This window comes from Ptychodera flava, chromosome 15 (assembly GCF_041260155.1).
Source record: "Ptychodera flava strain L36383 chromosome 15, AS_Pfla_20210202, whole genome shotgun sequence".
Lineage (NCBI taxonomy): Eukaryota > Metazoa > Hemichordata > Enteropneusta > Ptychoderidae > Ptychodera > Ptychodera flava.
Genome location: NC_091942.1, coordinates 34,363,829 through 34,377,479, shown reverse-complemented (window position 1 = coordinate 34,377,479; position 13,651 = coordinate 34,363,829). Strand labels below are relative to the sequence as shown.

General features: G+C 37.7%; 1 protein-coding gene across 1 annotated transcript; it reads right to left on the bottom strand.

Annotated features, from left to right (window-relative positions):
• Positions 1 to 557: 557 nt before the first annotated feature.
• LOC139151974 (U-actitoxin-Avd3i-like) lies at positions 558 to 9,601 on the bottom strand. The gene is made up of 5 exons (XM_070725041.1): positions 9,000 to 9,601; positions 8,592 to 8,709; positions 5,668 to 5,701; positions 1,672 to 1,847; positions 558 to 815 (listed from the first exon to the last, which is right to left on the bottom strand). Exons 2-5 carry the CDS (start codon positions 8,691 to 8,693, stop codon positions 792 to 794), a joined length of 336 nt encoding a protein of 111 aa, XP_070581142.1. The 5' UTR covers positions 8,694 to 8,709; positions 9,000 to 9,601; the 3' UTR covers positions 558 to 791.
• Positions 9,602 to 13,651: the final 4,050 nt, after the last annotated feature.

Below are 13,651 nucleotides of genomic sequence, written 5' to 3'. Positions count from 1 at the left end.
AATTGTAGACTTGGATCGTGTGTTCCAATGCGAGTAAACCCATACAAATGTGTTAGAAAACTTAGACCTGCACACTGACATGTTTCTTCACAATTACTAAAATCGTGTATTGCAGTGCAGTTCTGTTCGCTTATTACACTTCCCACTGGTATTGTGCATATCTCATCTCTTGACATTGTCACACATACGAAAAACAGGAAGGGCATAAGACGGAAAGATTCATTGCTAGGAAACATTGCATGTAAAAAATCCTGAAGGGAGCAATCTGCCAGAATTGTCTTAAATTATATGTAACGATAAAAGTATATTTTAAAAGTGAAGAGGAAAAATGTTAAACCATTATGACAAATAAAGTCTGCGGGTCGGTATGGCGAAATTTTTAAAAGGATTGTGGTTAATGTATGATTGTTTGAGCCAGAGACGGAATTTATACTGATGATACTATTGATACCAATTTGCCTAATGTACTGAATTCAGGCCTTAGGTCGTCGTTAGCTTTTCACAGTGTGGTCATAATGCTTCTCAGGCAGAAATAATCTCCCACACACGAGTCTTAATTTATGCTGTTTTGAATGAATGTTTATTTATGCAGAATATTAACACGATGAACCGTGATATCGCTGGTAGATAATTAGCACTGCATCTTCATGAATTGAATTGGTTTAGTAGATGTAATTATCGGTTGACAAACATGAAGTTGCCGTCGTTTATGATGTGATTTGGAATTTGTTGATGTTTCTGATCAATTTACGGTCGACATCATCTGTTCCTTGGAGTCTATATTCAGCTGTTTATGGAAAAATTTGAGCGTCGCTCTGTAAAAAGAGCAGAACAGACGCTCACATGAGGAAAACTTTAAAATACTAGGAGGTAACAAATTAAAATACTGCAAATGAAGTATGAAGATTATGGAGGAGCGTTGGCGTAGGGGGATACGCGGCGCTTCTGTCAGAGTGCATTTTCGCAAAAAGCTTACTTTAATACATCTTACTTTCCATTCAAATACCACATGTAGTTAAAAAGGTCTATCATGAAACATGAAACATCTGGGACCTGCTACACTCATTGGGCACTGTGAACGAAAGTTCATGTAGATACTTTTCTTTTATTTCACAAATTTGCAATCACATGGTCTTTCGAATCCTGCAGATCTTTTTTTTTTGGATACCTTGAACATGCATTACAATAACAGTGATGAAAGATTATGGAAAACGCCAATAGCATTGTTGTGTTGATGTCAAAGTGAAAACAATATGAAAGATCATCGTTTAGTACATCGGAAACTATGCACGCAAATTTGATATAAATGTACAATTGAAAACACTCTGAGAGAGGCGGGAAAGGCAACGTTGCACAGAGAGTTTTTCTGAGTGAAAAAAAATGAAATAGTGAACAAAAGTTTAATCTGGACAGATTATGACCGGCTTTCTGAAGGGAGAATGTAAATTCTATATTTCAAGTCCTTTGAGTCACCCTTGCAACTAATGTTTACGATTCTTACCCGTATTTAACATGATCCAACATAATACAATAAGTTGTACTTAACAGAAGCCGATTAAAATCATCTCTTTTCATCCGCCTTGGAGAGCAGTGCGTTTTCAAATGTGAGCTACTCTTTGCATAAGGGTAGTCCATTAAGAGATTTTGATTTATTTTTGCAAGCTTACTCACTCTTTGTATTTTGCATGCCCGCTCACATTCTCTCTTCCGTCGAAAGTTATTGCCATTTCCCCCACACCCTCCATATATAAACTCTTGACATTCTCTAGCCGTTGTGTTGAAAAACCATCGCCGAAAGGCGGCTCTGCATGGTCCAGTCTCTGCAGGCAGCTTACAAATGTCAGCCGCTGGAACAAGAACAAAAGGGATCAAATATGAGCTGTATATCGAGCATGAATATTTCCTATAATTAATGTTTCACTTCATACGCGATTTTATTTCATGCACGAGAGTTACCTAGGTGCCAAGTTAAAGGCATTGCTCCTTTATGATCAATTTTACCGGTCAATTTCAGCTCTTTCTGTGGTTCATCAGCTCGAGTGTCGTTTGTCAGAATCTAGGTGTGTAAACTAATCGAGGAAGTCGTTATATTGGACATCATATTATACCAGTTTATTGAAAATACACCAAACTGATAGTCAAGTTGTGAAAGTAACGCCTACATTCGTGCAATACAGCCTTTCGGATAGGACCATTGCATAACCACGTTTAGCAGTCTACTCATGTAAAGGATATATTGATAGATACGGTCAAAGATGTTGAGAAAAGTATTATAAAAAAATCAGCAGCTAAATATAAATCAAACACGACGAAGTCATCACCAATTTCGGACAGTGACCCCTAAAGTACATGCATATGCAGAGGCATATAATGTTCCAGCTAAGGCCCAACATGTGGCAAATAGAAATCTAGACTAACTAAAATAAATACACACAACACCGTGTTGCAGTAAAACACTGGTCATCTGGAGTGCAGGGAAAAGATTCCCAACTCCAGACGCCGGGTAGAGTGGGTGGGTTTTATTGATAACGCATAAACTTGTAACGCTGAACAAGACTCACGCCGTACAGGCAAACAGATACAAATCACGTGACCAACTATAAAATGTCATGATGAATCATCAGGCTCATATAATATAATATTATAAGCAGGCTTATACTACTCATAATGTTCCAGCTAAGGCCAAACATATGGCAAATAAAAATCTAGACTAACTTTTATAAATACACACAACACGGTGTTGCAGTAAAACACTGGTCATCTGGAGTGCAGGGACTAAGATTCTCAACTCCAGACGCCAAGGAGAAACCGCGGGAAAAAAGGGGAGAAAAGGGAAGGAAAAAAATCAAACAAACAATAAGTAGCAACACAATCAAAATCTCGGCAAAAGGGTCGCAGGTGGCTAACATTTTAGGCTACACTTCAGCAAAATTACTCAAGCCAAGAGACACCTTTTTGGCTACTTGTGTACGTTGACTAAAAGGTCTCTGAATCATTTCAAGAAAGGCTCCACACTGATGAGCAAAGGTAGCCCCTCCACGGCAAAGACTGTGACCTGAATACTGTGATGCATTGTGACCTGTGAGGTTGATCCAATCTTTTAGGGTCTTGGCAAACATAGCATGGCTGATGGGCTGTGTCTTTTGGCCCACTGTAGTAAGAAAACCTGGGGAATGCACATCAGTTTCGAATTGCTTAAAATGATGCTCTACAGCTACAACTGCACACAAAGGTGAACCTGGTGTACGAACTACAGGTACAAGCAAAGTACGTTCGCCAAATTGAGCCATTCGGCTTTAATTACAATGCCCCATTCGAAAATGAAGACATCCTTTCTAGATAAGTGACAATCAACACATAATTTAGCCCTTGAGGGTGGAACGAGATTTGACTTTCTGAAAAAGGTTTGAAAGCAGTTAAAATGGCTGCCCAATAACCGGATAACGCACAAACTTGTATCTCTGTACAAGACTCACGCCGTACAGGCAAACAGATACATATCACGTGACCAACTATAAAACGTCATCATGAATAATCCGGCTCATTATAATATTATAAGCAGGCTTATACTTTCATTAACGCCGAACTTCTAAACTTAGGTCTAATTAAGGGTTATTTCACAAAGTTTGGGTGATACCGCGTCGTATTCGAGTCCGTATTTTGACGAGTTGCTGCGCAACTCATCAAAATATGGACACATCGCTCGAATACGACGCGGTTTCGCCCAAACTTTGTGTAATAACCCTTTATTATACATGCATGCTTTGGTTTTCCTACACACGCTCCGAATTAAGCGACGAAATCAACTAAAATCGACCTTGCTTCCTCCTGGCTGTACTTATGAAAAGTTGATTGCTAAGGAGTGGTGACAACCGTATCACTTCTTGATATTATTCTGCTATTGGGCCATTCCACTTACGGCACTCTCAAAGCGAACAATTTAAATATTACGATGTCGACAAAGGTTTTTTACAATTTGAAGAAGATTTATTTTTAGTTTAAAATGACGGTGGATGTAAACATAGGCTGGAGTGAATAAATGGGTGTGTTTTCGTGTTTTGAAACATAACCTCATCCGTGAAAGTTATGAGGCCGCCAAAATCGCGTCAAAATACCAGCGTTCGATTTCAAACTCGATCTAGTATAAATAGCTGAGAGCATGGAGCAAGCAATTTGCGACATCTATGAATGCACAGTAGATATAATACCCGTACCAATCAGTTTATCTCGAAGAATTATACATTTCCCCAGACGTCAAATATGCCGAATTTACCATCTTAGTAAGCGGATTTGGAAAAATATGAAGTGAGTACACTGTAAGCTGTAAGCTTAGTTTCGTAACGTTCGTGATTTTGTTGCTGTACGAATAAAACATTTCAATGGTATTGCCGTCGTCTGCTCGTATATTTTCGTTCCTGGCTTGCCTGAATAGAACTAAACGTCCTTTAACAAGCTAAGCGAAAGTTTTACTTTCCCCAGATCTTACATTGTATCTGAAACCCGCACCGCACTGGTGCCACCAGACACGATCATGACCTGTGAATCTCACTGACAGGTACAAATCGGAAATATCATGCGCACCTTCAACCTTGTCTGTTACGAGTATTTTCAGTGCGGTTGGATTTTGTGATTCATTTACGGCTGTAAACCATGTCATTCAACGCCCAGATACTTAAGCTCATCAACAGGAAACTTGTCGTAAAGCGGTTCTATCATGATGCACTGTCAACCGGTATCTTACATGTAATCTTCAGCAGCGTAGATGACATGAAAACACTGCACCGTATGGGACCGGCAGTGAACGATGACAGGTGTCGGCAAATGATACAAATTTTCAATACGTTTGTTTGTATGTTTTTGGTACAACTGTACTTGTGCCTAAGTGCAATGCCCATGAAGTGACTGCAAACATTTGATCATAATGACGTTTCGGATTGTCATTTGTCATATTCGCTCAGCTGCTTTATATGTACATATACCAACGAAGGTCATACATACCAGCGAAGGTCACGCGTACGCGTAACTGTAAGTAGTTCGGTTACAGTGAAAATATAATTCGTATTTTCACTAAAATATGGGTTCATATCAGTACCGTCTGAACAATAGAAGAATGGCAAAAAGGCATAGCATGTATGATAATGCTAAAGATCACAATGAAAGAACAGAATATTCTTTCTTCCAGCATATGTAATGTGAATTTCGCACTTTGAAACCATGATTCATTTTCTCCAATATGGCCTGTAAGTGATTTGAACCGGTAGGCCTATCAATGGCCACTTACCGTGACTTGCAGTGATTTTACATGTAGTTCTGTTTACTAGTAATATGCATCGATTCCACACAAACTATAAGCCTTACTTCATCGAATACGTTTAGAACTGTGGTGAAAAACCTCATTCAAATATTAGTTGATAAATGATATTACTGTGAAACATCTTACATTTAATGACTAGATTTGTTTTGATATCGCTGAAAATTGTAATTCCCTTGCCAAGAAGAAAAAACAAACAAAGAAGATAGGCAGAGTGCCTTACTGAATCTAATCTAATAACTTTCCATGCATGAAGAATGAGAGAAAATAGGACAATTTACAAAAAAATTACATTACTTCCTAGCAAAGATTAGAAAAATAAAGTAACATAGGACAAAGCATATAGATTAACTTACCGACTTGCAGTTCTTCTCGACGTTTGTTTAGTTTCTGTGAGAAGTGATTTATGGGTTAAATAAGAGAAATTTACCAGTGAGCGTTCTGTTTACTTTCAATAAAACAGCGCAGGTATCAACTTTAATATATTTCACTGAAATGCAGCCAACGTCTGCCAGTACGAGGAAGACCAAAAATGTTAGCTGGAAGCAGTGAATTAAATCATGAGGTAGAGTCGTCAGGGTAACTACACTGCAGGCAAAACCCTTTGTCGGCTTTTTACATTCACAAAAACCTAGGTTACTAATTCTCGCTGAAATATGTCAAAAGCACAACGTCATACATCAAAACAAATCGTAGTGTTTCAACGATCGACTGTGTAATATTGTTGTCTAGTGTGAAGCAAACTTGAGCAAAACATAGACCGCACAACAGTACAGCAAAGTGACGAATATTCATTTTCTTCTTTTGGTACAATTCAAAATCATCTCTCAACAGCCTGAGACCTAAGATATCTCTCTCTCTGTCTCTCTCTGTCTCTCTCTCTGTCTCTGTCTCTCTGTCTCTCTCTCTCTACATACATATATATACGCTTAGATACATATCTATTCAGCGATACTAATTTATAACCAGGCCAATGTAAACGTATAATTGTATTTAATGGCAGCTTTCAATACATTTCAGAACTACTACCATTTCACTATTTCCTACCATGCATAAGAATATTCAAGACTTCTTTGTGAAGAGGAAAGAACAAACAAATTTGATACAAAACTGCGAACACGCTTGGTTTGCAATATCATCTTTGCAAATATGAAAACTGCGTATGTCAGGATTTATGCCAACATGCCCCATATTTCAGTACCTGCACAAATACCCACCCCAATCATACAGTGCAAGTTTCTCCTGTTGCAGTTTTGACTATAGGGTCGTGTGTTCGGTCGTATGGATGCTATCATCTCCGACCCAGAGAGCATTCGCCAGATCTTGGTCATTGACGTCAATAGTATCTTGACAGATATTAATTTGTCATTATGCTGTTGGAATTGATGTAACTACATTTGACGTATTAAAGAAACAGTTTATACATGGAAAATTTTCGCTTTGAAAACGACGGAAAACAGAGTGATTTGGCTAGTTCGGCTCATGAATGTTGATCCTGCAAACTACCTGCGCCACGGCAACATTACATGCACGGGTAAAGAGTGAACCCGGGTAATTCGGACCCTGGACAATACCATTGGAATCGCTTGCCTAAGTAATTTATAATTAATACGGTCTGTAGGTCTTTTGTTTGTTTGCTTTTATTAGACACTGTCTGAAATAATATTTCGAACCATTTTTGTACTCCGGTATGTTGTAAGTGACAGCGAAGTATAAACAGAGGTTGATGATAGGCTGAAAGGAGAGCTAATGCATTAATTAATTCACGTTGAGTTTTCCGTTTAAATGTAACAAATTACTGTACAGTATAATTGAAAAAGTGCTTACATTATAATTAAGTAATGCGTGCGTTTATGTGTCGTGCATCTTTAAACATTATTTGAATTTCAGACACTTCACTCACCACAGCGTGTCTTGCGGATCAACAAAAAACACTAATTCATGATGATAATGGCGAAAAAAGATACCATACACGTTTAACGTAGCTATGCTGTAATATATATCCCGCACACAGCAAAGCATACCAAATAATATTGTCCAATAAACTAAGTAATACGAGTAGTAAACGTTCACACGGACCGTTTTGCAGAGTTTGACTCATTAAACCAGTTTTGTAAATTCCGAATAAGCTGACTATTCATAGCACCATACGTATTGATGTACCAAGGGATGCAAATCCCACCTTAGTTTATTAAACGGTTACAGGAAAGTGAGTAAGGACAACATTGGTTGAACTATAGTTCCCATTTAAAGATGTGATCAAATTTTTGTGCCAAGAAAGCTCAATACCGAAAGAAAAACGTTTTTCTTCGATAAGACACCAATACTCTTGAAAACTGTCACTCAGCAAAATTTATCAACCCCGTTGTTTGAACGATTAGACGCTTAGCGTCTATGCAAATTGTACTGGTGCCAATTTGGCAAGATTTGTAAAGTAAGTGGACATAAAGGAAGTAATTCCAGCTTGCGGTCATCTCGACATTGTATTTATAACAAGGATATCACAGAGAGGGACGCTGCAGAGACCAATTTTCGCGACACTTTGCTTTCTTTGTTATGGATGAATAATTATCAAGGCTCTCAGAATCGTATTCATATTTTCTGTCTCCGCGCAAACACTGGATCAGATGAGGTAAAATTAATCGAAAATTAACAAAATTTTCTTTTATACCATTTTAACAATGACATTTTTAACATATTTAGTGGTAGAATATTTCATAATATTACCAGTTTCATGGGATTGCAATCAATTAGAATATTGTTTTACTAATCAATGTTTGTTTTGTTAATATGCTTATTGTGTTTCGTTTCACTCAAATAATCAAAGAGCTCTATGGACTTTGATATTAGCTAATCAGAGTTGCTAAATTTTTTTTTGCTTCATACTACTACGTGAAAGAGATTATGTTGCAGCATTTGAGGAATGCCTGTCTAGTTGTCGACTGAACTTACTTTAGTATCTTTCAGAATTTGGTGGTAGAACATTTGAGAACCCTGCGATGGTCTACCTTCATTTTGTTCTTGAAGATTTGATATCAATTTGATTTGATTAAGTGTATATAAGCTAGTTACTGTGTTTTTTAATATTTTTCATAGGCAATCGATGATTTTTTCAGCGCAGATATTGTTTTAGGTAATAGTAAGATCACCCAGACAAAATTAACAGTAATAACTATCACGACCATGTACAATTTCGATGATACTTGCAGTGGCAACAATACAATAAGAGCTTGGTCAAAAACTTGACTTCGATCTTTAAATGCAGAGAGTGAATACTTACCAAAAGTGTATTTGAACCCCATGACGGCATACTTTGCGCGACAATCACCATCACCATAATAATAACGCGCCATTTCATTCCGTCCACGATTATAGCCATCATGTTAGTTTGTTTTGTACTACAAAAAAAAAATGCCTCAGAGAAATCTATATGCTACGGCACAGACGGTATAGATATTTTAGCCGAATGACAACCCTATGCGAAATCTGGAAATATGTGAACAAAGTAAGGCTGTAGTTAATACCAGTCATCCAAACAAGCTATTGCATTCAATAAAAAGTCATTTCAGTACAGCGGGGAACATGTATAAACAATTTCATGACAAAAATTTGAAAGAAGTGATATGTTAAGCCACATCCCCCTCGGAAGAGGAAAGACATTCAGTATATATCTGGTAACATTTCTTACCTTGCACCAACTGAACAAAGGGTATTAAGTTCTTGTTATCGAATATCACACTCGTCACGTCTGACAGAGAATTGAATCTCACTTTGTGAGGCCTGAACTTTTATAACGGTGATCTAATGAATATCCACAGTATTTGCAATCATTGGTAGATATTAATATCCCTGGGCGTACTCTCTGTTCAACTATTAAACAAAATACTTCTTACCAGTCATAACACCAAGGGCACTGATTATCGGGCATTTTCCGTTGCTGCTCTATTGTTGTGGAATGAGCTTTCTTTTGATGCTAACTGTCTTGGTTGGTCTTGTAACTTTTAAACGTAGTCTAAAAGCCCATCTTTATAGCTCACAGCTTCACACATGTAAGCTAATGTCGCACCGATGTCTGTGAGTGTGTGTGCCTGTCTGTCTGTTTACACAATATCTCAACAACGCCAGAACGGATATGAATCAGATCTAGTAGACACGTACCATATGTTACTGGCAAAAACTGATGATATTTTAGTTAGTATGGCTTGCATATTTCATGCTCATTTGCATAATAAATCATTTAGAAAAAACAGGCATAACATGAGAAGGGCTGCACAGATTCGAATGAAGTTTGCTACAAATGGTGATCACACAAATATTTATCCCAAAAGAAAGACATAGGGGTGTGACATGAAAGTTGATTGCTAATTTGCATATTTGATGCACTTTTTAAATTACGGATGTATATCTGAATTGACTCAATGCAAATTTATCAAACTTGGTATGTAAATTGAAAATACTATGATGTGATATTATTGAAAGTCATTACACAATTTTATTTAGGCACTTCCTAATTTGCATATGTAATGAACTTTCCAAATTAGGGTTATATATCTTGATTGACTTTACCAAAACTAATGACACTTGATAAGTACATGGAAGATACTATGATACAACATCATTGAAAGTCAAAAAGCATTTTTACTTAAGCCAATTACTAATTTGCATATTTAATGAACTTTTCCAATTAGGGATATATATCTAGATCTACTTGATCAAAATTGACAAAACGTGCTCTGTACATTGAAGAAACTGTAATGACCAAAAGTCAATTTAGATTTTTTAGAATATCTAATTTGCATATTCAGCGAACTTTCCTAATCAGAGATAAATCTCGATTGGTTCAATCAAAGTTGACAAAACGTTCTATGTACATTGAAAATACTGCCACATAAAAGTATCGAAGTCATTTAGCACTTTTATCTTAGCTAATTACTAATTTTCGTATTTTACGAAGTTTTTCTAATTACGGATGTATATCTGGATTTACTAGACCAAAATTGACGAAACGATTCTTTAGCTTGTCAACTTAGCGTCTATTATGTGTAAAATGCACTGTTATTGTTTACATTTAAATTCTAGTCCGGACCTGAAGTCACTTTTCAACAATAACAATAACAGGCTGCGTTGACAAGCTGAATCGTGTGTATATCAACAAGCTTTGGGAATTAGAACAAGGAAGTATGGTTGATATATTCAAAACGAAAATGGTGACAAAATTATCAAAGTTACCATTATTTCCCGTTAAATAACCACCCCACATATCTAAAAGTCGACTTAATTGCTTTTTGTTATCTTTACGTGACTCCCGTTTATCATATTGTATTTCTGCAGTGATTTCCATAGTTTTGTCCCTGCAAAGCAGATGTAAAACCAGACTTAAGAGGGGTTTCACAACAGCTGCTCTTACCACAGTTGACTTGAATTCCGAATTCATCAACAAAGATAACGCTGCATCTACCACAGTAATCAGCCTGACACTCAGCATCGGGATAAGCGTCACAAGTCTCCGTGGTCACTTGACAAGGATCAATAATACAGTTCACTGGCTGACTTCCATCAGGACACAGAGGAACTGAAAATGACATTTTAGGAATTCATTTATTTACATTCTTGGGTGAGATAGCATTACAGCATAAATGCTCAAAGGACAAATGTTATAGGCCTACACATAACACTGTTCAAATCGCACTTCCTTTGGCGAAAATATTTTGCGTAAAATTTGGTTACAATGCTTTCATACAGCGACATTCAAGTCGTAATTTTAACGGTGTAAAACTTTTGTACTTTCTCAGATACGATTTTACTAACCTTCAGGTTCACATCTACCTTCATGGACAACATATAAGTCGGTTTGGTCTTCGCATGCCTTGGATTGCAAAACACATTCATTTGGATAGGTTTGTCCGTCACTTCCGCAGACTGGGCTCCACAAACGGGGGCAGACATGTACAATCGGGCAAATGCATACACCATCTTTGCAAGTTGCGTAGTATTCACAACGACCGGTCTCACATGAATCATCTGTGAAAACGGCAAGACTTTATACGTCACCTATGCTATATAGCGCATGGAACAAACACGGCAGCTTACAGTGCAGTATGCCGAAATACACAAATAAGAAGCACTCACTGCAAATTTACGAACAGTTATTACAATAAATCCTACAATGTATAAGGATTATTCACATTATTCCGGCAAACAGAATGCCTACATTCGTGCAATATAGCCTTTAGGATAGGACCATTGCATAACCAAGTTTAGCAGTCTACTCATGTAAAGGATATATTGATAGATACGGTCAAAGATGTTGAGAAAAGTATTATAAAAAATCAGCAGCTAAATATAAATCAAACACGACGAAAGTCATCACCAATTTCGGACAGTGACCCCTAAAGTACATGCATATGCAGAGGCATATAATGTTCCAGCTAAGGCCCAACATGTGGCAAATAGAAATCTAGACTAACTAAAATAAATACACACAACACTGTGTTGCAGTAAAACACTGGTCATCTGGAGTGCAGGGAATAAGATTCCCAACTCCAGACGCCGGGTAGAGTGGGTGGGTTTTATTGATAACGCATAAACTTGTAACGCTGAACAAGACTCACGCCGTACAGGCAAACAGATACAAATCACGTGACCAATTATAAAATGTCATGATGAATCATCAGGCTCAATATAATATTATAAGCAGGCTTATACTACTCATAATGTTCCAGCTAAGGCCAAACATATGGCAAATAAAAATCTAGACTAACTATTATAAATACACACAACACGGTGTTGCAGTAAAACACTGGTCATCTGGAGTGCAGGGAATAAGATTCCCAACTCCAGACGCCAAGGAGAAACCGCGGGAAAAAAGGGGAGAAAAGGGAAGGAAAAAAATCAAACAAACAATAAGTAGCAACACAATCAAAATCTCGGCAAAGGGTCGCAGGTGGCTAACATTTTAGGCTACACTTCTGCAAAATTACTCAAGCCAAGAGACACCTTTTTGGCTACTTGTGTACGTTGACTAAAAGGTATCTGAATCATTTCCAGAAAGGCTCCACACTGATGAGCAAAGGTAGCCCCTCCACGGCAAAGACTGTGACCTGAATACTGTGATGCATTGTGACCTGTGAGGTTGATCCAATCTTTAAGGGTCTTGGCAAACATAGCATGGCTGATGGGCTGTGTCTTTTGGCCCACTGTAGTAAGAAAAGCTGGGGAATGCACATCAGTTTGGAATTGCTTAAAATGATGCTCTACAGCTACAACTGCACACAAAGGTGAACCTGGTGTACGAACTACAGGTACAAGCAAAGTACGTTCGCCAAATTGAAAAGTCTTGGTCCATTTGGCTTTAATAACCATGCCCCATTCGAAAATGAAGACATCCTTTCTAGATAAGTGACAATCAACACTGAATTTAGCCCTTGAGGGTGGAACGAGATTTGACTTTCTGAAAAAGGTTTGAAAGCCAGTTAAAATGGCTGCCCAATAACCGGATAACGCACAAACTTGTATCTCTGTACAAGACTCACGCCGTACAGGCAAACAGATACATATCACGTGACCAATATAAAACGTCATCATGAATAATCTGGCTCATTATAATATTATAAGCAGGCTTATACTTTCATAAACGCCGAACTTCTAAACTTAAGTTCAATTAGGGGTTATTTCACAAAGTTTGGGTGATACCGCGTCGTATTCGAGTCCGTATTTTGACGAGTTGCTGCGCAACTCGTCAAAATACGGACACATCACTCGAATACGACGCGGTATCGCCCAAACTTTGTGTAATAACCCTTTATTATACATGCATGCTTTGGTTTTCCTACACACGCTCCGAATTAAGCGACGAAATCAACTAAAATCGACCTTGCTTCCTCCTGGCTGTACTTATGAAAATTTGATTGCTAAGGAGTGGTGACAACCGTATCACTTCTTGATATTATTCTGTTATTGGGCCATTCCACTTCAAAGGATATACGGCACTCTCAAAGCGAACAATTTAAATATTACGATGTCGACAAAGGTTTTCACAATTTGAAGAAGATTTATTTTTAGTTTAAAATGACGGTGGATGTAAACATAGGCTGGAGTGAATAAATGGGTGTGTTTTCGTGTTTTGAAACATAACCTCATCCGTGAAAGTTATGAGGCCGCCAAAATCGCGTCAAAATACCAGCGTTCGATTTCAAACTCGATCTAGTATAAATAGCTGAGAGCATGGAGCAAGCAATTTGCGACATCTATGAATGCACAGTAGATATAATACCCGTACCAATCAGTTTATCTCGAAGAATTATACATTTCCCCAGACGTCAAATATGCCGAATTTACCAT

What these genes read in the sequence shown, in the direction of transcription:
- LOC139151974 (XM_070725041.1), bottom strand. Translation starts at nt 8,693, where the DNA reads ATGATGGCTATAATCGTGGACGGAATGAAATGGCGCGTTATTATTATG. An exon ending in GGGGTTCAAATACACTTTTG is followed by an intron (nt 5,702 to 8,591) that starts GTAAGTATTCAC and finishes CACTTCTCACAG; the next exon opens with AAACTAAACAAACGTCGAGA. An exon ending in GGGCATGCAAAATACAAAGA is followed by an intron (nt 816 to 1,671) that starts GTGAGTAAGCTT and finishes CTCTTTTTACAG; the next exon opens with AGCGACGCTCAAATTTTTCC.